This window comes from Ascaphus truei, chromosome 9 (assembly GCF_040206685.1).
Source record: "Ascaphus truei isolate aAscTru1 chromosome 9, aAscTru1.hap1, whole genome shotgun sequence".
NCBI classification, from domain to species: Eukaryota; Metazoa; Chordata; class Amphibia; order Anura; family Ascaphidae; genus Ascaphus; species Ascaphus truei.
In genome coordinates this window covers 29,787,504-29,812,995 of record NC_134491.1, presented here as the reverse complement: position 1 = coordinate 29,812,995, position 25,492 = coordinate 29,787,504, and the positions used below count along the sequence as shown (strand labels likewise).

At 43.0% G+C, this 25,492-nt stretch overlaps 1 protein-coding gene across 1 annotated transcript; it reads right to left on the bottom strand.

Annotated features, from left to right (window-relative positions):
* Window positions 1–922: 922 nt before the first annotated feature.
* On the bottom strand, window positions 923–19,428 carry TTC9 (tetratricopeptide repeat domain 9). The gene is made up of 3 exons (XM_075614207.1): window positions 18,922–19,428; window positions 6,578–6,760; window positions 923–3,562 (listed from the first exon to the last, which is right to left on the bottom strand). Exons 1-3 carry the CDS (start codon window positions 19,184–19,186, stop codon window positions 3,483–3,485), a joined length of 528 nt encoding a protein of 175 aa, XP_075470322.1. The 5' UTR covers window positions 19,187–19,428; the 3' UTR covers window positions 923–3,482.
* Window positions 19,429–25,492: the final 6,064 nt, after the last annotated feature.

Genomic DNA, 25,492 nt, shown 5'->3' with positions numbered 1-25,492 from the left:
AGGAGTGTCCCGCGCTTGGGCCCAGTACCCCAGTTACCTGTCCAGAAACTATTAATTCCCAGTACTCAAACGGTAAAGCATATTTTCATTCCAGGTTACTATAGTGGACTACAGCTGTATACTGGAGTACGGTGTACAGACAAGTATGGATTTCCAATGTAACACTGCACACTGATAAACCATTCTGTTTTCTTGTATAGGTTGTACATTTTAGTTAACATACCTACGTTTCTTACCTTCTTCCCTGGAACTTATACAACACGTAGAAAAGCATCGGCCAATTACAACCATAACAATGTTATTTAGTAAAAGCTGTTCATTCAACAGTGCTTTCCAAGTGTCATTTAAAGCCATTTATAGTGGAACGGGCAGCACATGTCTTGTGTCTGCCTCCAAGGAAGGAAGCGAATCACACGCGCTGGGCAAACTCGCTCACCATGGAGTTGAAGTCAAACTTGTGCATTCATCATTGATACCTTAACCCAAGGGCCACTAACAGGGGAGGTTTTAAAGGATATCCCTGCTTCAGCACAAGTGACTTAATCAGTGGCTCAGTCAATGACTGAAGCAGGAATATCTAAAAAAAAACTGACCTGTTGGTGGCCCTTGAGACCTGGAATTGGTCGCCCCTGCTTAGTCACAATGACATAACCGCCCCCTCCTCCCAGCGCAGCATCGCATTACAAAGCAGGTGCACGCTGAATACAAACTGGAGACCAAGAAAGCATAGATACAGGTACGGTGAAAAGACCAACAATATCCACATGCTCTTTAATATTAAATCAGTATTACGGTAGATGTTGATGGCTACAGCGGGTTTTAAAGCAATGTTTACAGCTTCTGGCAGGGAATGGGTTATGCAGGTCCCGTTTACCTTCCTGTACCCCACGTGATAAAAAACAAACAAAAACAGGCTGTACGCTTATCAGAGCAGAGGGTTAATTGTACCTGTAATCTTTTATTATGTACATCTTTACATACAGAGTCTGCGCTTCATATGAATACAGTATTATACAGTAAATAAAGTACTTAATAGAATTGCTCGTACATTACATACTCAATTACAAACTCCCCCTCCCCCCACAGAACAAGCAACATGTTTTTCCATAATGAAGTATTGTTAAGACCTGTGATATTCCTCAGGGTAAAAATCGCAGGATCCTTATTATAGCTAGCTGAAAAAAAAAGTGATCAGTACCCAAGACCATCATGTTACTGAGATAATGGGGGTCCTGGATCAAGCATGGCAATGTGATGTCACATGATCCCGGTGAGAGCGGGCGGGGGGGTGCAGGGGGGAGAATTTGTGCACCCCTACCCAAGACCTTCAGGTTACTGAGATAATGGGGTCCCTGGATCAGCATGGCTGGCGTTTTTGGCACCAAATAGAAAAGGGATGTGGGATAAGCTCTTAACTTCTTTACAGTCTGGACAGGCCTGATATGCAAGGAGTTGTAGGGCCTTCCCACAGTACAGGCATTAACATTCATGTTGAGACATAGGTTGCAATTATTTTGCCCCATGTGTATTAGATTATTTATTAAAACACTTTACCAGCAAATAGAAACCTTGTTTCCCAGTGTCCTGGGTGTATATGGCATAATCTGGAATTGAACCCATAACCCAAACTTTCCACATTCCTCCCCCCCTCCAGAGTAGGAAAGGTGTTTTAGTACTGTACTGTAAAGTACTGTAGCATGAAGGAAGTATTGTCATTCCCCTCCCCCATCTTTTAAAGCATCAACCCACCAGAACTGAGCAGGCAGTAAATCTAACCCAAGAATTAAAAAAAAAACAAAAAAAAGGATGGGGGGGGGGGAGAAAGGGGTGTACATTGCATGGAAACCCCAAATAATATTAAATAGTGACAGTCAGTCGGCTGGATACACAGCTTCAAACTGTGACACAAAACGTTAAACTATGGAATAAAAAGGAATGCTAAAATATTTAAATGGATTTAAACCTTTTATTGGAATAATCTCCAAAAGCAGCTTTGCACGTTCAAGATCCAACTCCCTGTTCTGATAACGAATGCTGTAAGCTAAAGCAAACCAGTGTTAAATGCGAAATTTGCTCCAAAAAAACAGGTCAAACAAATGACTTTGCGTCGATTTGAAACAGCGGCAGGTATATAAATCTGGTGAATCTGGCTTTAACATGAAATGCAGGTCTTTCAGGGGCATCAGTTAATGCCACATCAGACCTGATGATTTAATTGACACAGAGAGCAAGGAAAACGACACCAGCAATAGAAGAAAATGTTGATACAGCTCATAATACTGTGTGACAATCTCCTGCGACAACTGCTCCCCAGTATGCATATTGGTTCCAATGGAGCAAATCACTTTGATACAATCACGAAAAGTGATGCAGAGTCAAAATTACGCAGTTTGCCCTTGTTTTTTTAGAGCAATGACCTTTACACATATACCCTTAAGTGTGTGAACTACTACACTTTGCATAATTACTGCTACCTGCTCTGTCACACCACACACACACACACACACACACACACACACACACACACACACACACACACACACACACACCCCATTATGTAACCCATGAGATAGAGGACGTGTGTTTGTAAACTAACATACATATACACACACACACACACACACACACACACACACACACAGAATTATGAGGGATGGAGTTCAATAAGGGCAGTCTTTTTTTTCCTCTCAAGAGTCGTGAAAAGTATGACGGTAGTCCGCATGAAATGCATCGCATCTATTTTTAAAATGGAATAAAAATATGTCCCTGTAAGCTACTGTAATTATTGTTCCCTAGAGCGCAACAAATGGACAAACTGTTTGCAGAGCGAAAGCAGTGCAGCAATGTGCACATGTGGATGCAATATGTCATCAGGAAAAAGACCGGTGATTTAAAAATGCAATTTTTCTGTTTTTGCTCAACATGTTCCATCCACAAATAATTGGCTCTCGGCTTTCTCTCTCTCTCTCTCTCTCTCTCAGCAGTAAAAGTGTTTCCAACAATTATTCATCTATAAAAAGATCTTGCAGTGTCTCTAAGTGAGGGAGGGAATCAAGCACGGCTTAAAAGTTTTGCATGGGGCAGGAGGCCCTTTGAACTACAACAGTGTGAGCTATAAGCACATTAAAAACGAGAACATGGTATACAATGGTTTTAATACAAATATCAGGAACGGTGTACTTATAACCCTGTTATGGGAAGCAAGCAGATGGCTAAGTGCTTTGCAAAAGCAGACAGAATTACATCAATGGCATATAGTTTGAGACTCATTCACTGTTCAATTCCCAGGTCCTATGGGTTTCTTGGCCCTTTTAGGAATCCAGTGTATATTGATACTTAAGCAGAGGTGCATATAACCAGGTTCTGTCCTTTCTAAAGAGCAAAATCAGTGAGGCTGGGTCAATGAAACAGAATCACTGACCCAACTCAGCTTGCAGTGAGGAAACAGTCCAGCGATCCCATCCACCGTGAAATGTTCCCTTTTAGGATAACTCCTTTTCTCTTTGGGAACATCTGCTGAGCTTCATTTCCGCCAGCTGGATGTACCGCACCACGTTGGTATCTAGAGAAAAGCAAAGCAGACAAAAAAAGGTTGAAATGAACTGGTTACATGGAGCAAAAAAGACTGGCATCTGAGGAACTATACCAGGCTTATGGAACCTGGGTGAGATGTGGGGTGTGTTTACTGTATTGTACAGAGCAGGGTATTGGTCATGGTGTTTATCCACCACAGTTTGTACCTTATTCAACACCAGTCATTTTAGGAGACAGCTTTGTGAATATGGATAAACCTTGTTATTAATTTACAATCTTGTTTTCAACTCTACTGTGAAATATATATTAACCCCATCCCCCCCCAAAGTAGGAAGGCTACAGCCTACTCACCAGTATAATACAGGTACAGGCGGTCCTCGGTTATCCAGCGGAATCCGTTGTGGAAGTAGCGTTGGATAGTGAAACCGTTGTAACGCGAGTCCCATGTTAATCAGTGGCGGTGAGCGTTGGATAGCGCATCAAGACGTCAGATAACGTATTCCGGCATCGAAAAACGGCTGATAAGGTTGCATTTTAAAGCGTTGGATATGCCATTCGTTGTAAAGTGAAAAGTTTCACTTTACAACGAATGGCATATCCAACGCTTTACAATGCAACTCTAAGGGCCGTTTTTCGACGCCGGAATGCGTTATCCAACGCTCACCGCCACTGATTAACATGGGACTCACTGTGCAGCGGTTTCACTATCCAACGCTACTTCCAGAACGGATTCCATTGGATAACCGAGGACCGCCTGTACAGGGGTGCACAAACTTCTTGAGCAGCACTCCCCTGCCCACGCAGCGTTCGCGCCCCCCCCCCCCTCTCCAAGGACTCTGCGTCAAATGACATCGCGGGTCATGTGATGTCACGTCACCCCGTTGCGTCATTTGACGCTGTGTTGCCATGGTGACGCGTCGCCGAAGACCCGGCAGAGAGCACGTAAGGCAGTTACAGAGGCCTCACACCTCCCCCGGCTTTTAATTTAAATGCCGTCGGGGAAGAACGCGAGGACTCTGTAACCGCCACGTCCCCCCTCGAAATTCTCGTGCCCCCCAGTTTGTGCACGCCTTGTATACTACAATCTAGCTCTGCAAGGCAGAAACAAATACAAACCATCTTAACACTAATAGGAGAAGCACCTACAGAAACTCACTTTTTTCTAACTCCATTCATCCACCGACTAAGGAAGCAGCCCTTTGGTCAAATCCGGTCATTAAACTGAATAACCAATATCTATAATTAACATGTATCACAGTTTGAAACAATAGCTCCCTTGATGTTAAATTATTCCTCCCGCCTGCTCAAAACAGCCATTCCATAACGGAATATTTATGCGTTTCAGGTCGATTTATAAATTTATATAAAATGGGTTATAAATGGGTTCCTTATGGGATTCATTTTCAGAATTGAAAGGTTTAATATACAGTTTCAAGGCTGTATCTTTTAAATACCCAAATATGCCGTGGCGCACACACCAGCCTGGTAAAAGGAGTTTCCGTGTTGCTTACCGCTGCTCTTACGGTTTTCAGGTAAAATGTGAATGGATATATTTATAGCAGCCATCCCGCCCGGGGATCCCAAATATGGGGAACCAGTTGGACCTGCTGCTTTCCAGCTCTGGGGACCTCAGTTAAACGTATTTCAAGTCTCCTAGGTCCTGCGGGCCAATAGGAAGCCAGACGTTATCTGTGGTGGCTTCCTGTCGGCCAGGATCAGTTTTACAGGGAGGGACACCGACAAAATTCCCGGTAATTATCTCGTCCCTGAACATAAAATTAGCACCAAATCTGACCCCACTGGTTCCAAAAAATTTTTTTATGTTAAAAAAAAAAAAAGTGCTTTCTTTGGGTTATAGCTTTAAAAGGGGACTGTGATAACACATTTCAGATTTATAGCCACAGAAAACACATTTATTGTGCCACAACAACATGAAACGTATTTTTTTCCTAACAATGATACAAGGAACATCAAAACATTTTCCAAGTCGGTTTCGAGCAAGCAAAAACAGGCTGCATTTTATGGCTTATTAAATATTATTCAAGGTTAGTAATGAATTTGTGGAGCATATTAATGCCCTGAAATGGAGGCCATGGGACTACACTGCATTCCATGCAGACAAGTAAGCAATATGATTCAGATCATATGCCAACCTACCCCCTTCTACACCAGACAGCTAGCAACATCGTGAAGCAATTCTCTGCAAGCTCAGCTGGGGGCCGATTATGATATGCTCACAGCCTGGCCCGCATGTAGGGACCTGCCACTTTGCAGAAGCCTAAAGAATCACCTGAGGATTTACGCACCATAGTGCTAAAAAGGTGAAATCCTTCACTTTTCAATGCATTCTGGGCCCTTCTTGTACAGTTCTGATAAACGTCTGAGTCTTCAATTCCTCATCCATCCGTCAGAATGTATTGCGTGTGGATACCAGGCTGGTAGGACTTGAGTACGTACTCCTGCATTCTCAAAGCATTTGAAGTGGTTCCTCATACACTGGGCTGCTACCCACCTATAGATATGTTTGTGGGGCCCGGTGCAGTGACATGTGTGGGATCCGGCTCTTACCTTCTCCAGTAGCAACTGGTGGCATCTCATCTCCTCCTGGCATCTCCCCGTTTGGTCCTGTAATTACAGCCTCGCCATGTAGCGTCACATTGTCATGACAACGCAGTGCCAGAGGGCGTCCCGTTGTCATGGCAACAGTACGCTGTGGCATCCCGTTGTCATGGCAACGCAACACCATTTGGCATCACAGAGCCATAATTATGGTGGGAGATGTCGGGAGGAGATGAGATGCTGGGAGAAGGTGAGAGAGTTACAGAGTCTCGCCCCAGCAGTTTATTTGCTGACGGAGGAATGTGCCGGGCCTCTGTAATCGCAGGGCTTGCATCGCCATCAAGCCGGCCCTGGCATAGAAACACCTATGTGCTGGCTGGAGCTGTCCTATCACACAGTTGTTAAAATGCTCTTTAAAAAGGCGACAGGTTTTTGCTCTTAAAACAGTATCAAGGATGCAGCTTGAACCAGTAGTAATGGGTACCTGTAGGCTGCCGGCTCCTGGCTTCCTTTAAGTAGTACAGTGCTTTGTCATAGTCCCCCAGGTGGTAGAAGGCTACTCCGGATCTGTAGAGAGCCTTGAAGTTCTCGCCTTCCTTCTTGAGCACCTTTAGGCAGTACTCCTTAACCCGCTCATAATTCACCAGTTCAGCTTGAAGAAGACACGCTGCAGATAAGGGCAGGGAAACATGGATTAACAACTCTACCATGGTATAACTTTTTTTTTCTGGACATTGGAATAACAGAGTCTTCCACTTCTAATTGAGCAACTGCACACTTGTGAGCACGTGACCTGGGATAATACACAGCTCGCAAGCTGGCCCATTTTTCACCTTCGCAAAGGTCCCTCAAATGAACAATATCTATCCCAATCTGTCCCCATATACCACCCATCACGAAGAGCCTTGGCTGTGACTTAGATATGCAAGCAGGGTTAATACACACGGCTACTCAAGCCAACCCACCTTTCTCCTGCGCAAGCTACTTTCAATGAGTTAATATTAACCCCTTACTCAATTGCAATCATATCTATCCACTTCCACCGCCCAAGAAATGCAAAAATATGTCATTAATATATATCTGCCACGATCTCAGGTCCCTGTATAATATAGAAAAAACTATGCACCCAACACAAAAAAATCGGTTGTAGCAATACTGTATGTGTCGGAAAATGTAAATATTCTCTAGAAAGCGTGGAACAGTTCATTCAGAGCCCCAAAAACATTAAAGAATTGTTTAACATATATAAAAATACAGTGCTTAGATTATCTTTTTTCTGTAATTACAAGAACATACAATTACAGTAAATGCAGAACAGTTTCTTAAAATAACAGGATAAAACAGAAAACCCTATACATTACGTTACCATATGTCATAGGTTTTTTTCCCCCAGAGGGATCACTGGCAAAGAAATACGCAAATTCCCGTGTTTGGTCCGAAACTCACCTCTGCTGAATTCTCATTTCATAGCTCCAGGGCAAGCCCTATATACCATTATTTTCCCATTGAGAACCACATAAGCCCGCACCTGTCCTAAATCAGCTGCTAGGTTGCAGGTTTTATGACAGAGGGAAAAAACTGTGGAAACGAATCGGAAGCAACAGCCAGGAAAGGAAACACTCAGGAGACAGAACAGGTGAGTGAAGGCGCCTAATAACACATGCCATTAGGATACAGGGAATTAGCAGGTAATATCGGGAGAAGAGTACCAAATATTTAGGTTTTTTTTTTTTTTTTTTAAAGGATGTAATTAGCAAACTACATAAAGAGGCACATTAATGTGGGGGGTTTCCGGTAACTTTTGTGGAATATCTGGAGGGGGCAGCTTAGTCATGTTTTGCAAACAAAATAAAAATGCGGTACCGATACTATAATGTAATACTAAATCTCATCGTGATAACACCAGGGGGTTCTTCTAAAGAAGTCCCATCTGAAAACCGGTCGCAATCTAAAGCCAAGGTCTACAGGACAGGAAGCTCAAGGGAGTGTATGCATCAAACATACTTCTAATGTAACGGACTTACGTAATTAACCCTTCCAGTGCCAGGTGGCCTGCAATGCATTGCACGTGCAATGGTACTAGGATGAACGGAGTACTTAATTTATAAACCCAAGTACCACTACTAAAAGGCATTTCTGACTGCACTGATTGCCAATCAGGCTACAATTGATAGTTGAGGCTACCATTTCTGGATCAAGTAATGTCTAAAACTAATGTACGCCATTTCTCTATATATGCTATACTCCCCAAATTAAAAAAACACATAGGAACACATTTATGGTAAAGGTACCGGGTTTGAACTATTAAATAACCAGTTTTGAGACGGGATCTCTTGCAAGGGGTGATGTATTAAAGTGATGATCCAGCACGACTGCACAGAAACTCCCATTGACTTGAAACAGGTTATCTTTATATAGATACTGTATGTTCCTGGGTGTTTCAATTTGGTGATAACATTTATCTACCAACGTGTCTCAGGCAGCAAAGTTTGGACTAGGTATCAATGCTATACATAGACATCTTAGAATGTACAGGCGGCCCTCGGTCATCCGCCGGAATCCGTCCCGCAAACCGCCGTCAGATTCAGGTCCAATGTTAATCTGTGACAGTGAGTGTCAGATAATCTGTTACGACGTCAGATAATGCGTGCTGCGCATAACAGGCAGGACGGACCACCTATACAGTGCATGTGCAATGCAAGTGACATAAAAAGGGACCTATATACTGTATTTATCAATATTTGTGGCACAGGGCAATTAAGGGACCTGCTGAAGGTCATAGAGATAACATATTTGCTGGCTGAGCGATCAATTGACTTGATCAAGGTCCCAAAGATGTTAAAGTGGATAACGTTTTATATTCCAAATAACGCTTTCTACATTCTACAGGCAAAACACTCAATATCATATTTACTAAACTGTGCAATTCCATAAAACCTCTTCCGAGACAGGAAATAACATATAGCCATCCACTTCAATGGGCCCCAAGGTATCTTCCAGGTGCCAGAGGATACCTTATGGAATGGCACCACGTTGCATGTCACCTGGCAGTGACTGGGCCAGTGACATTAATATAATGTTTGATGCATAGGCTTCCAGTCCCTGTCAGTGACTGGACCATCGGTTTTCAGAAGACCCCTTGTTTTATCATATTCACCAAGCTATGCAATCCCATAAGACATCTTGTAGCGCCATTACCTTGGATGGGCCCTAAGGTGTCGGAATATACTATGGACTGGCACAGCTCTGTAAATATGGGCCTCAAATCTGGAAGTTCGGAACATGGACCCATAAAAGTATTTTTAAAATATAGAGAATTGGGGGGAAACAGCTTTCTGATTAAAGCTGCAGTTCAGTCAATATCCTGCATGTGTGTTTTTTTTTTAATAAATCAGTTCTGTAGTAAGAAAAAATACTTTTAGCATTTTCTGTTTTTAAAAAAACAACTTTGAAAGACCAATTTTCTTGTATTCTATTTTAACAAGCATTTGCTAAGGCACTGCCCCTCCATGTCCTGTCACAAGCCCTGGCACACCCCTTTGTCAGCCCTGCCCTCCCTCTAGCACATGTCAGTGCAGGAGTGCTCATGAATATTCATGAGCTTCCACTGACAGACAAGCAGATTATAAACAAATCCCAGCTTTTAATATGTCACCAAATTTCGACCTATCAATACATGGAGAACGAATTGACCTGCAGCTATACAGTTCTTTAGGTAATTAGAGATTGCACAGATAAAACTATTGAAGTAAAAAAATAAATGTAAAAAAAAAATAAAAAAGACTGAACTGCAGCTTTAAGGATCTGTGACTTTTTGTTTGTCAGCTTAGATGCACTAATTATATTTTCTCCGCATTTAGCTAGTCCAATACAACGTTATCACCTACCATTTATGGGCTGGCTTATTACTTCACAGTGCAATTACAACCCGCACCATAATTTCAAGAGTAAGCGCTGTGTAATCACATGTGGACGAGAGTCTCTGCTTCTGTTTACTTTCAAGTCACATTTGTAATAACAGACTTGTACAAACAACACAGCAAACCTATGATTACAAAGTGCAATTTTGCCTAACCAAAAATACAGCGAGGACACATAGGCAGCATGCAGTCTCATCTGCATCCAACTCTTTGCAAACAGCACAACATCGTATATATACACACCGTATGGACCAATGGCTACTGCATGTGTCCATTGACCAATAATGTAAAAATGCAAAATAGACTGATGTATAACAGCACCCGTATAGTCCCCCTTACTTGTTCCCACATTAGTAAGAGAAGCAGGCTGTAGTTAGAGGAAGCCCATAAGAAAGAGGGCAGTCTCAGTTGACCTATGCTAGAAGAGGGCCGGAGTGATGAGAGGGGGAGGTTATAGCTCTTCTCGCAAGGTCACAAATAAGGACTATACTGTATGTGAATCTCAAATATGAGCCGATTATAGAAACTCTTCACTGAAGGCCCCGGAGCTTTGCCACTTTAGGGGAAGTGTAACCTCAAGCTGCTCCACTGAGCCCTTTCCAGCTCTGCTATGTGCATCCTTTGTGGTACCTGCCCCATAAATAGCAGATCATCAGTAGAGCCCTTTTCCAGAGTACAGGTTGGTGTACGAAAGGGTTAGAAGTCATAGATCAGAAGTATGGGGCGAGCTGCTGTAATTATTGGAAGAATCTCCAGAAGTGTGTTATATTTAGTGCTGCTTAATACTGACGCGTATCATTCTCACAGGGTTCTAAAGACAAGACACTTACTTATCCTTTTAGCTGCAATACTCACCCACCAATTATTGTTTTTTTTAAAATGAAGTGATAAACCGGCAGTTATTGTGCCGATCTAATTCTTCCTGGTCATATTTATTTTTATATTTTGTTATTGCCGAGTTTTCATTGGCTCCTTATTTTCACAGGAGTCACACCTGTGAGCAGGTGACCTGTGTAAGGGTTAATACACGGCTACCTAGCTGACCCACTTTTCCCCTTCACAAAAAGGTCCCTCAAAATTAGTGATACCTCCCTCCGTCCCAATATAGCATCTGTCACGAACAGCACACGAGTGGGCACCTGCCATGCAACAAGGGTTAATACACACGGCTACTCTAGCAAACTCACCTGTCTCCTGCGCCAGGTACTTCAAATGAGTTTATAGTAACCCCTTACTCAATTGCAAGCTAATCCGCTGTCACCACCCAAGAAATATGCAGAAGCTCCATCCCTAAATATCTGAATTTAACAGTCCATTAAACAACATTTATTTGTATTTTTAAGTCAAACTGTAGCCATATTAACCCTTGAAGCACCATTAAAATACTTAAATATCCTTTATTCCGGAATGTACAAGAGGGAAAACATTACCAAATACACCAGCAGAGGATTTCACAATGGGAACCAAGTATTTTTTGTAGCAGAGGCCTTCTGCATTAAACACATATACTCCCATGAGTTGCACAGCCTTCTAATGCAGCGGTGCGCAAACTGGGGGGCGGGAGATTTTTCTGGGGTGCGCGGGTGGTTGCAGAGGCCCTGCTCTCTTCCCCAAGGCATTTAAATTAAATGCCAGGGGATTGCGTAAGGCCTCTGCAACTCTATACTTACCAAGATTCAGACGCTCTGTGACACTTCTCCATGGCAACATGGCGTCAAATGACCCCGCAGCGTCATTTGACGCAGCTCTAAGGTATGGATGGGGGCACAAGCATCGAGGCAGGGAAGACAGAGGGTCGCAGCAGCAAAAGTTTGCGCTTCCCTGTTCTAATGCATACAGGGCTATATAAATATGGTTGAGCAGCTCCATCGAATATATACAAATTATACACTTTGCTTTCAGCCCAAGGAAGTTAATACCATGAATAATTAATACTGCAGGAATGGTCGGTTAAAACCTGCATTCAATTTTAATAAAGGTCAACATGGACTTTTCTAATGAAACCTTCCTTGCGTTTTCACCAATGATTTGCACACAAAAATAAAAAGCTTACTAAAATAGTTGCATAGGTGTGGCACTACTGCAGCCCACTGACTTCCGGAAATTCTACACGAACAAGTGTTAAATCATCCTCATTGCTCGGCTAATGCGGTCATTTAACAAAGAAGAAACTGGACAGGGGAAGAGCTGGGAGTCTGGCATGAAACATGGCTTGGGATATTTCCACATAGAATTCTCAATTGTAATGAAAACTAGAGTTCGGTTTATAACAACGTTCTACAGTATATATATATATATATATATATATATATATATATATATATATATATATATATATATATATACATATATATATATATATACATATATATATATATATATATATGTATATGTATATGTATATGTATATGTATATATGTGTATGTGTATGTGTATGTGTATGTGTATGTGTATGTGTATATATATATATATATATATATATATATATATATATATATATATATATATATATATATATATATATATATATATATATATATATATGAAAACCCTGAATTTCTAGGATTAGAGCAACAATAATCTCCTGTTATTCTTAATACTACCTAATATTGAGAGATATTAGGATTTATCAAAGTCTCCCGGTTACAAACTTAAATAAATAATAATATGCATGCCATTTTTTGTCCCAGATACACCGTGTTGATTTTTGCACCATCGTTGGCCCAGTTTTGTAGCTGAGACACGTCTTCACTTGGCAGAACAATGGTGTTCAAGGAGCTGTTAATGTCTGATGCAGCTTTGCAAACTCAATCTGGAATTTAAAGAACGTAACAGGATAACTGGCATTACCACGAAGATTAGGCATTGCATTTGGATTGTGACGGCTTTATCCAATATACTGCAGCAGAGAAGTGGGTGCGTCCGCTGCAGGGCAGCGAGTGACAGAATCCTAAGGCGTGTGTGCAACTGAGCTCTCCAAGGTACCCAACGAGCAGTCTCCCGGATTAGAACTGTGCCAGGTGTAAAGGGGGAAGTCCCAGCAAGCGCACCGGGTTATGTTTTAGAAATTCTCCACCCTCCAATAAAATGGGTCCCTTAAGGAGGGCAATGCCCCAGTGGCAGGGATCCAAGGAGACCCCTGCCATATGAGGTGTGATGAACCTTTCACAATGGAAAGGGCTGAAGGAGCTCATTGAAGAAAGACACGGACTGAAAACAATGACAGACCTCCCAGTTTGATTGTAAGCTCTTCAGGGCAGGGACCGTGCCTGTAAGATTGTATCAACAGTGTTGCGCACTATATTGTAATTGTGAAGCGCTTGGAGTCCCATTGGGAGAAATGCAATAACTTAAAGCTGCCGTTTTTCTAAAAAAAATTTTTTTTATATATATATATATATATATATATATATATATATATATATATATATATATATATATATATATATATATATTTTTTTTTTTTTTTTTTCTTTCCCATTCAATATGTGCATCATTACAATCACAAGTGATTAGATAAATTGCCGATCGATCGGCAAAGATTCGGCTCGGAGGTTCACTAAATCGCTGTCAGTGCTGCAGACCAAAGATGCAAAGTTCTGAGTGGAAGATCATGTGACCAGGCAATCACTAGATACAATTGGTGCACTGCTAGAGAGAGAGAGAGCAGGGCTCAAAAAGGGGTGTGCCAGAGCCTGTTTCAGAAGAGGAAGGAGATGTGACTTTGTAAATGCTTGTTACATTATAATACATTAAAAATGTATTTTCTTTTTTTTTTTAAGCTACAAGAACAGTACATAGTAAAGAACTGATTTATTTATTTTTTAAAAACACACATTTAGGATATTGCTTGAACTGCAGCTTTAAGGATATTAATATTAAATGACTAATCTTATTAAAGTTATTATTCTCTTGTTATTAGACATGTTTTGTGGAAAGAAACCCACATCAAAAATATTTCATGTAAAACAATCCTTCAAATGTTTTCCAAATGAGTGCTGTTCTGTTTAAACAGACACACACACAGACACAGACACACACACACACACACACACACAGACACAGACACACACACACACACCGTCCATCACTCTCCTACAACCGTATGCTATCCAGGCATGTTATTCATCAATGAAAGTGCTTCAAACACTTCCATAAAAACGGTCTGACCTTTTTTTTTTAAATTGTTAACATTGTCACTCCAACATTTCATCCTTTCTCTGATCACAGACTGTGGCTATAAAACTTTGGCGGGAGTTAATACAATAAATTACTTTATAATGTACAGTTTCCAACAGAAAATCAGCATTACATTCTACAAAACTGTAGGCCGTCTGCATCACCTGCAGCGCATTACATCTAGAACATAAGCGCGGGCTGGGCTAGTACCTACCTGCACTTTATAGCACAGCACTGGCCAACGCCAATCCTCAAGGGCCACCAACAACAGTGCCATCTTAACGCATGGGCACGCTGGGCAGTTGCCCGGGGGCCCCACGAGCATATGCACAGACCAGAATTTAACACTAATTTTCCAATCACTCGCCTCGACATTCAAATCTCCCGCTAACTCGGTAGAAGGAGAAAAATTACGACTTATCGGAGAGTTGGCACGTCTGCATTCACGAGAGAAATGTTGCCGTTTTTATTGCTTGCAATGTTATGGAAGCAGAACATTGTAACGGATTCGCGGGAAGCAATTAACGGCTGGGGTTGTGTATTCAGGGCCCAGTGCACTGCTTTGCCCGGGGGCCTATAATGCTGTTAAGACGGCCCTGACCAACAGGTCTGGTTTTCAGCCACCAGGCTGCGCCACCTGTGCAGCAGTAGGGATATCCTTAAAACTTGACCTGTTAGTGGCCCTTGAGGACGGGTGTTGGCCACACCTGCTATAGGAGGTGTAAAGCTACAAATATGCAGCCTTCGCAAAAACATCTGGAGTTGGAAAAAAAAGTGAAAGCAATCCCAGAATACGCCTTATTATTGCTACGAGATTTAACATATGGTTGGTTTGGAAATCTAAGTCCAAATCCTGATAATGAAAATCACACAAATACACAATATATACCGAACATACAACACATACATACACTTTGAGTCAGGGGCTAGAACATTTCAATTAAAATGAGTTAGAATCTCCGGGGGCTCCTATGTGCTAAACGCCTACAATGTCATTTTGGGCATAAAATGAATGCACAGAAATCAAAAGATATTGCGCGCCTGTGCATTAACATGGTTTCAATGCCACAGCCACGCCGACACTCGACTACATCCCAGGGCCCCCAAGGGGTGAAAGGGTAAAAACATGTTTTTATTCACGTATATTGGCACACACAAATAGGATGCACTTGATGCACAGAGAGAAATGGGTCATACCAAAGAGAAAGCTGTATATGTGCCTGCCCCGGAATATACCAGCGTACAATAGCAGGCTACTGAATAGATAATCTGCACTCATCCCCAATACAAAGGAGTTTCTGATACATCACAAGAGACAAAAAGGCCCTAATGCTCCATCATACTTTACAAATCATTTAGTGCATTACTATGTCTATTATCTATATTATTTATTCATAAATATGGGTCACACAGGCCAATACCTGGGCCACACAGGCCAATACCTGGGCCACACAGGACAATACCTGGGCCACACAGGACAATACCTGGGCCACACAGGACAATACCTGGGCCACACAGGACAATACCTGGGCCACACACACCTTTCAGGAATCTAGCATTAAAGAACCAAGATGAGGTTTTTGATGACTGATTGCAACATGCTGTCACAGCACTAAATCTCACTGTAATTATCCTTGGACATGGATTGCTGCCTTTTCTTAACGTGAGCACTGTGCTATTTGTCCTGGGGCTTCATGGCAGGAAGCAGTCGGAGGGCGTAAGGTGGAGTTTATAAAAGCATAGGAAGCGTTTCTTGTACCCTGCTTCCATGTATTGTTCTCTATACTAGCATCAGGAAACCCCCACTCAGGCTTTCTAGGCGTGGCTTTAAATGGGATTCCAAATACAGTACTTAGAATGCATTTGTTAAATGAAAGGTTTATTGGCGATAATCCAATACTAACGCGGAATAGAGGAAAGGGGAAAAGAGGAGCCCAAAATTGGCAGTATTTGCACATTTCCCGCTTCCGGTAGTTCCTTCTTAGAGAAAATGTAAAGTAGCTAATATTCTACAGAAATCATACTGCCTAGAACGTAGATTTGGTGTAATTCCCACCCACATCTTTTAGCAGCTATGCGGGGAACGTTTATTCAACTAGGGACCCAGGGATCCTTTGGAGTGGGCTACGGCGTTCACTTGCAAAGCGTTCCCACAAAAGGTAGGTTCAAAGACTACCAGTATAATGTGCTCCAAGTCCATTTAATGTGCATAGCAGCCAACTCACCCCAAGTCACGTGTGTGATTGTGAGCCAACCCTGGGTTTTGTACTCCCATTTGGTAAAAAAATAAATTTATGAAACATGTTTATTTTAGTCAAACGTTATGGATTGCATTTATAAAATCAACAAAGGAATTGAGTTACTGTTGTCCACTATTACACTTAGCATTACTGCATGGAATGGACAATGTATTATATACAAAGGTGCAGTCCCACCATAAATCAGTTTTCGGGATTGCCACAGTGTTAAGGAGAATGTATGGTTCTAGGGCCTCTCCCAGAATTCCCTGCTCATCTCATCAACACTGTTTATGAACTATCCCTTCCAAGTCAGGTTGCTGGATTTGGGAATAGCTCCCAAAAGAAGAAGTGGTGCAGGCAAATACAATAAGGGAATACAAAAATGCTTGGGATAGACAGAAGGCCTAAATATCTCCTAAATATGAAAGACCAGGGAGGAAACAGGGCCTGCGGTTTTATAACAGATAGGAAAAATGGCCAGACAGTTGCTGACAGGCAGTGAGACTGGAATGCACGCCCAATTTGATTCTATGTTGCTATGTTCTATCCTGGCAGTAGGGTTTTCAGACAAAGACAGTTTAAAGAAGTGCCTGCTGGAATGTGGAGAGATATCCTTTGAAAAGGTAAAGAAGAGAGGGATGGAGGGGGGGGTGGGGGAAGAGGATTGCACCTTTCTAATTCAAAATGATATCGTTTGTATAGCATGGAATATTAAGTATTGTCTTATGTAATATCTCATATTACTCAATCACCTAATGATAACCAACGTGTGAGAGACCATTGCTTTGAAAGTAACCACCAACTCAAGGCTAAATGATCCAAGGATTCCTTATCTGACATTCGTTTGTTTCCATCGTAGCTTTTATACCTTTATTTTGTCCCGTTTACAGGTTACCCGCACCACTGCTGCCCGTGTTATGCAACATTACAAATGAATGTTGATTCCTTCAATTCCTACCCAGAGAGCGTGTGACGGGTCGTACAAGATACTAAGAGGTTGATATGAAACGGTCTATCAGTTCTATAAGTCATACTGCTCAGCAATAGGGGAGCATCATGCCAAAGCACCAATCACATACTGTAGGGGCGAAAGATTAGTGGGACCAGGTTCAGCCATGCAACATTAGAAAGCCAACATGCCCAGCTGTCAATTGAAAAGCTGGGTGCATCACATCCATCTGGTGCAAAGCTAGGACAACACAGCCAAGTTCTCTGTGCAAAACTAGTGGCATGGCATGCCCAGCTGCCCAATTGGGAATGAGTGGGTTTCATGTTAAGTAACAGGAGAGAGTTTCATACCCAGCTGCTTATCTAATGATAGGAGAAGCCTTCGGACTGGCAGTTATATGGGCGCACTGGGGCTCAAGTCTCTTTAGGAATACAGGGGCATGATGCTCAGCTAGCTGTCTGTCCAGCGATAGGCAAAATAAGGGTTTCATGCCCAGCTTTCTATAGAGTAATAAGTGAAGTCACCAGATGTGAATGAACATACCATGAGAGGAATAATGCCTGGCAGTGTACCAGTCACTGTGCCAAGTTGTACGTTCAGAAATATGGAAGCACAACACCCTGTATTTCCAGCAAAACGAGAAGCACCCGCACCAAGCAGGTTGATAGTGGAATAGTGCCCAGCTGTATATCCATGAACAAGGGAAATAATGGCCACTTGTGTATCAATATGGTAATTGTGCCAGCTGTATATCCAATAATGAGAGATGGCCATGACAGCTCTGTCTATTAACAGTTACCATCATGTCCCCCTGCCTATTAAACCATTATATGGTGATGTTCTAGACAATGCTTTGCAATGTGTTGCAGCCCCCCACCCCAATGCATTATTATAATGCATAATCCCAGCTCTGTCCGTTAATGGGGGATCACACCCAGCTGCCTGTTGGTAGTGGGAACCATGCCAAGCTCTGCCCAGTAACAGGATAATCATGCTCAGCTGCCTGATACCGTGGGGCTCACACCCTCTCCCGTCTGTGAATAGGGGGGGGGGGGGGTCTCACACCCTCTCCAGTCTCTGAATAGGGGGGGGGGGGGTCTCACACCCTCTCCCGTCTCTGAATAGGGGGGGGGGGGGTCTCACACCCTCTCCCGTCTCTGAATAGGGGGGGGGGGGTCTCACACCCTCTCCTGTCTAAGTAGGGGTGGGGGGGTCTCACACCCTCTCCCGTCTGTTAATATAGGGGGGGTCTCACACCCTCTCCTGTCTGTGAATAGGGGGGGGTCTCACACCCTCTCCCGTCTGTTAATATAGGGGGGGGGGGTCTCACACCCTCTCCCATCTCTGAATAGGGGGGGGGGTCTCACACCCTCTCCCGTCTGTTAATATAGGGGGGGGGGGTCTCAAACCCTCTCCTGTCTGTTAATATAGGGGGGGTCTCACACCCTCTCCTGTCTGTTAATATAGGGGGTTCTCACACCCTCTCCTGTCTGTTAATAGAGGGGGGGGTCTCACACTCAGCAGGGTGCCCCTCACCCACCTGCCAGGCTGTTGTAACAATCCACCTCGATGCTCTCCGCCGCCCCGCTCTGCTCCTCCGTCAGCCCCCCCTGCCCCCTCCCCTCGGGGGGCTCCCCGTGCAGCCGCTTCAGCTCCAGCAGCGCCCGGTGGTACTTGCCGATGGCCTCCCGGTACTTCTTGTCCTTGTAGCACTGCGCCCCCTGGCTCTTGAAGTCCAGCGCTCTGTGGATGAGGGTCCCCGGGTCCCCTCGGACCCCCCCGGGGGCCAGGCTGCCCCGGTCCATGCTTTCCTAAGAGGGGGACATGATCCGCCCCGAATCTGAGCTCAACCCCCGGAGATCCGGGGAGATCCAGAGATCAGGGGAGATCCGGAGAGATCCAGAGATCAGGGGAGATCCGGAGGTCAGGGGAGATCCAGAGAGCAGGGTAGATTCGTAGATCAGGGGAGATCTGTGACAACAAGCCAGGCACAGGCAGATCCCTCCTCTCCCCCAGTGCAGCCCCTTCCTGAGCTGTTAAAGGGACAGCCTCAATCTCACAGAGAGGTGTGCACAGTATCAGGGCTGTGTCATTAGGCAGGGCTGTGTGTTCCATGTGTATGCAGCTCCCCCATGATAATATATATATTATATATATTATATATATGTCTTTGTTTATATAGCACCATCAATGTACATAGCGCGTCACAGTAGTAATACACGTGACAATCATATAAATAACAGATAATGGGAATAAGTGCTTCAGACATAAAAGTAACATTTAGGAAGAGGAGTCCCTGCTCCGAAGAGCTTACAATCTAATTGGTAGGTAGGGAGAACGTACAGAGACAGTAGGAGGGAGTTCTTGTAAGTGCGTCTGCAGGGGGCCAAGCTTTATGTATCAGGTGTATAGTGTACGGAGCTACTCATACGCGTCGTTAAGCAGGTGTGTTTTAAGGTGGGTCTTAAAGGTGGATAGAGAGGGTGCTAGTCGGATTTTGAGGGGAAGGGCACTCCAGAGGTGTGGGGCAGTCAGTGAGAAAGGTTTAAGGCAGGAGAGGGCTTTAGATACAGAGGGGGTAGAAAGAAGACATCCATGAGTGGAGAGTCAGGATGGTGCACAGCGAGAAATTAGGGCTGAGATGTAAGGAGGGGCAGAAGAGTGTAAAGCTTTAAAAGTGAGGAGTAGAGTTGAGTGTGTGATGCGGGATTTGATAGGAAGCCAGGAGAGGGATTTCAGCAGGGGAGACGCTGACACAGATTTAGGAAAGAGTAGAGTGATTCTGGGAGCAGCGTTTAGGATAGATTGTAGGGGAGACAGGTGAGAGGCAGGAAGTCCGGACAGCAGGAGGTTACAGTAGTGGAGACGGGAGAGAATGAGGGTCTGTGTCAGAGTTTTTGCAGTCGAGCAACAGAACAAAGGGTGAATCATTGTAATATTGCGGAGGAAAACGCAACAGGTTTTAGATACTTTTTGAATGTTAGAATGTCAAGTCATAAATCGCATAGAGCATAGGGGGAGGGATAGGTTTCAATCACAGATAGCATTCCAAGATGCACTGTTTTTAAGTGAAACCTTTTCTGCTTTATCCATTGTAACACCGCCGGAAGAAGAGATCAGTGTATCTCGAAAGCTCGCACAAATAAAAGCATTTTGTTAGCCACAGAACAGTATTGTCTATTCGTTTTTGATTATTAAGCTCAGCTAATGGTACAGATACCTCTACATCTATATATATCCTATATACCTTAGATCTGGCAAAAACAAAACAAAAACAATACCCTGTTTTATATATGTATGTATATATATATATACACACTTAGTTAAGTAACAGTTGTCTGTGGGTAGGTTTACTGGCTATGCATCTTAACCCAGGCTGTGCTCAAAAGCTGTGCAATGCAGCAAACATATGCTTATAGGGGACTGTTGCAGGGTACATGCAACCACACACGCGGATTTCCTTGATAAGGCTTATTAATGAGCCTTAAAACATACAGCACACAAAAACAAAATAGCTTCTCATCAGCAGACAAAAAGAAAATAGCTTCTTTATAGCAGATAAAACTAAATAGCTTCTCTTCAGCTTAGAAAACAAGGCAGCTTCTCTTTTGCATGCAGGACACAGACAGTTCATCACATGTACTTTGCAACACAGACCTTATAGCAGTAATCTCTTCAGTATTTTTCAGTCCGGTCTCCTGACCAGCTAGTTTACATGTGTGTGTAGCCTGGGGTTTTTTAAACAACCTTGATTATGCAGCTGGGGTCAGACTAATTAAGCAGCCCTTCTCCACTGAAATTTAACCTCGTCACTGCTGCACTGCAAACTTAGACATATGTTTGCCAGGTATATGGCTGATGACGTTCATTCACCCTGTCACAGGGACCATGGTATATGGTTTTGAAGCAAAAAGTGGAACTGTGTGCTCATTTGCATGTCATTTTCCAGAATCCATTGCTGCAGTGGAAACACTGTATGCTGGGTGATAATGATGAAAGGCAGGGTTGCAGACCTGTCTAAGACATGCAAATGAGCACACAGTAATATATCCATTTGCTATATATATATATATATATATATATATATATATATATATATATATATATATATATATATATATATATATATATACACATGTAGAGGTATCAGTACCGTGTTAGCCGAGCTTCAATAATCAAAAAATAAATAGATGATACCGTTCTGTGGCTAACGAAATGCTTTTATTTGTGCGAGCTTTCGAGATACACTGATCTCTTCTTCCGGCGATGTTACAATGAATGAAGCAAGCAAAAGGTATAATTAAAAACAGTGTCTCTTGGAATGTTATCTGTGCTAGTCCTTCCCCCGGTGTGGATGTGTTTTATAGCTAGAGGTGTCAAAAGGTTCCTGAAAGCAAGTGATGTAAGAGTGTGTGTGTGTATCTGTGTGAATATAAATGAATGGAGAGCCCACAGTATATACAGTGCTTTACAAAAGGTGTGTGTGGAGTGGGAGTGGATATAAATGGTGTGGGTAGGTGTAGAAATGTGAGAGATTGTAGCACAACTAAAAGTGTGTGTGGATACTATGTGGTCCCTATTGGTGTATAGGGATGGAAAAACAAGGAGTATTAGTATGTGTAAGAGACAGCTGTGTGTGCATACATATAGCACAGTATGTACAGACATGGCCTTTAGCGCTCATGGGAAGAGAGTTCACTTGTGTCAGTAATGACTCATAAAATTTCGGTCTCTGTTTAGGCCACCGCTAAGTGTCCCAAACAGTTGCATAAATTTGTATTCATGCAACCATCTCTCTTTCAGTGTTTTAAGATTACCTTTGAGTATGGCAACCCTCAGATCGTTCATCTTATGGCCAGAGTCAGAGAAATGTTCGCCGACAGGACTGTCTCTTGTTCCGCACGTGATGCTGTGGCGATGCAAGTTCATTCTCTTGTTTAGCCCCTGCCCTGTCTCACCTATGTAGTAGCACCCCCTGGGCATTTCATGCACATGATGAGGTACACGACATTGCTGGAGGAACAGGTGAATCTTCCTCTGATTTTGTATTCCCGATTCCTGTGTGGTATTTGTATTGTGTCCGCTGTGTAGAGCATTGCGCAGGTTTTGCATCTTGGGTCCTGGCATGGTTTAGTCCCGCATTCAGTTGTACTGCTGAATACTTTACTCCTCGCCATAATATTTTTGAGATTATGGGGTTGTCTGTATGATAATAAGGGTGCTTCAGGGAAGACCTGTTGCAGTCTTGTATCCTCCTGGAGGATGGGTTGTAGTTTCCTGGCGATCTTGCGTAGGGCTCCTAGGTGTGGGTTATATGTGACCACCAAAGGTACCCTGTCGCTTGTCTCCTTCTGTTTGTATTCAAGGAAATCCCTTCTTGGTATTCTGGTGGCTTTGTGAATTTGCTGGTCTACAATTCTGTGGTTATATCCACGGTTTATAAAATCTGATCTCAAGGCTTTAATCCGCTGGTTTCTGTCTGCTGTGTCGGAGCATATCCGGTTGTAGCGTATGGCTTGACTGTAGATGGTTGCATGTTTGGTGTGTGTCAGGTGGAAGCTGTTGTCCCTCAAATAGCTGGCTCTGTCTGTAGGTTTGCGGTATACAGAAGTCTGTAGTTGGTTGTTCTTTATAGTAATGGTGGTGTCTAGGAAATGTACTTCATCCGGGGAATGGGTGAGTTTGAGGTTGATGGTCGGGTGGAACGTATTGAAGTTGTCATAGAACTGTAGGAGGTCCTGTTCGCCAGAGGTCCAAATCAGGAGGATGTCATCGACGTAGCGAAGGTATGTAAGGGGTTTCAAGTGACAGGTGGAAAGAAAGTCACTTTCCAGTTTTGCGCAGAACAGATTGGCATACTGTGGCGCCATCCGAGTACCCATAGCGGTCCCGGTTGTCTGGAGGTATGTGTCATTTCCAAATGTGAAGTAGTTATGGGTCAGAATAAATTCGATGCATTTAGTCACTGTCTCTGTGAGTGGCTCCTGCGGTCCCAGAAAGTATCTGCAGGCTGAAATCCCATCCTTGTGGGGGATGTTTGTATAAAGTGACTCTACATCCATGGTTGCTAGTAGTGTTCCTGTTGAGAGGGGGCCAATGGCATTCAGTTTGTTTAGCAGGTCGGTGGTATCCTGGATATAGCTGGGTGTGTTCCTGACAAGTGGTTTTAGAATGCCCTCCACCCAGCCAGAAATATTCTCGGTAAGTGTACCAGATCCAGAGATAATAGGGCGCCCAGGGTTACCCTCTTTGTGAATTTTAGGGAGCATGTAGAATGTGCCAGGTTTTGGGTTAGCTGGTATCAGGTCCAGAATTTGTTCTCTTGTGCGGATCGGGAGTGTTTTAATGATCCTGTTGAGTTCTCTCATGTATTTTTTAGTTGGATCCTCCTGCAGTTGGGTGTAATACTTTGAATTAGAGAGTTGCCTGTGTGCTTCCCGCAGGTAGTCTGTGGTGTTCATTATGACCACTGCTCCTCCATTGTCCGCAGGTTTGATTGTTATGTTGTGGTTGGCCTTTAGCGATTCTATGGCTCTCCTCTCCATCAGTGTCAGATTATATGTTTGTTTCCTTACTTTGTCCAGGATGGTGGTTTTGGCGCTGTCTGAAGCTTTCAATGTACCGTTCCATTGTGGGGTTGCGCCCAGTTTGTGGGATCCAGTTAGATTTTTGCTTCTCCCTGCTCATGTGCAGCGGCTCTCCTTCTGCAGTCTTGGCATAGTCTTGGTTGTGTCTGTTGTGGAAGAACTCCTTAAGACGCAGCCTTCTGAAGAATTCTTCCAGGTCACTGCACAGCTCAATCTTGTCCATAGGCTTGGTAGGGCAGAATGTGAGACCCTTTGATAATACTGAGGACTCTGCTTGATTAGGTGTGTAGTCTGAGAGGTAAACAGTGCAGTCCTGCTGTTGGTGACTATCAATGTTTGTATTATTAGTTGTTGTGCTGGCTGCTATATATATATATTATATATATATATATATATATATATATATATATAAAAAAAAAAATTGCCAGAGCTAAGGTATATAGGGACAATTCTCATATTTCATAGATCATTGATGCCTTTTAACACTTTCACTGCCAGCTAGGGTAAGATGTTTATTTATTTTCTATGTTCTAATTATATTGCACATTGGTTCATGTTCTTTAAACAGGCAACGTACACTTGTATATATCTTATGTCGTCCTCTTATAGAAGATGCAGTGTCATCTTTATTGCATGTCTTCTAGTTATAAACAAGGTCAAGTTATTTTATGTGTTCAATTTGTAGAATATGTGGGTGTAATGAAGAATGTGTAGGCTGTGGTAGACACGCACACAGAGTGCAGTGTATCAACAAGGACTGAAGATATATATATATATATATATATATATATATATATATATAATATATATATATAAAACAAATCTTAAATAAAAAGATCCCTTGTGAGCACATTCACATGTCTTAGACAGGTCTGCAACCCTGCCTTTCACCATTATCACCTCGCATACAGTGCTTCCACTGCAGCAAGGGATTCTGGGAATTGACATGCAAATGAGATCACCATGTCACCTTTTGCCTGAAATCCATTTTTATATGGAACCCTTGTAAGATAATGCTCGCTGTTAACATAGCATTTAAGCACAGCACGGGATTAGATGCAAAGCCAGAGAATCCACTCACAGACAGACTGTTTCGACCTTGTGGGTCTCATCAGTGTGAGGCTGGTTGTACTGGCTTTGCAATTTTCAGGGCTGTGTATATATAACAAATGTACTGTAGATTGTATTATATCAGGAGCGGCCAACTCCAGTCCTCAAGGGACATCAACAGGCCAGGTTTTAGCTATATCCCTGCATCAGCACAGGAGACTCAATCCTTCTCACTGAGCCACCTGTTCTGCAGCCGGGATATCCTTAAAACCTGACCTGTTGGAGGCCCTTGAGGACTGGAGTTGGCCGCCCCTGTATTATATAATGTCCAGTGCTATTTTCTCATGTGCTTCTCTGACTTCCACTCCTTCATTTGTGAAAGTAGTCCATCTATTTAATCTATTACGAAACCATTACACGAGTAATAGAAGCTGTTATGTGGCTGAGTGCTTTCACTTTCTTGCAACTCCAATC

Excerpts from the sequence above, each read along its gene's own strand:
- TTC9 (XM_075614207.1), bottom strand. The coding sequence starts at position 19,186 with ATGGACCGGGGCAGCCTGGCCCCCGGGGGGGTCCGAGGGGACCCGGGG. Across the intron at positions 6,761-18,921 it reads TTGTTACAACAGCCTGGCAG|CGTGTCTTCTTCAAGCTGAA; the intron begins GTGGGTGAGGGG and ends CCTTATCTGCAG. Across the intron at positions 3,563-6,577 it reads CAGGAGCCGGCAGCCTACAG|ATACCAACGTGGTGCGGTAC; the intron begins GTACCCATTACT and ends GCTTTTCTCTAG.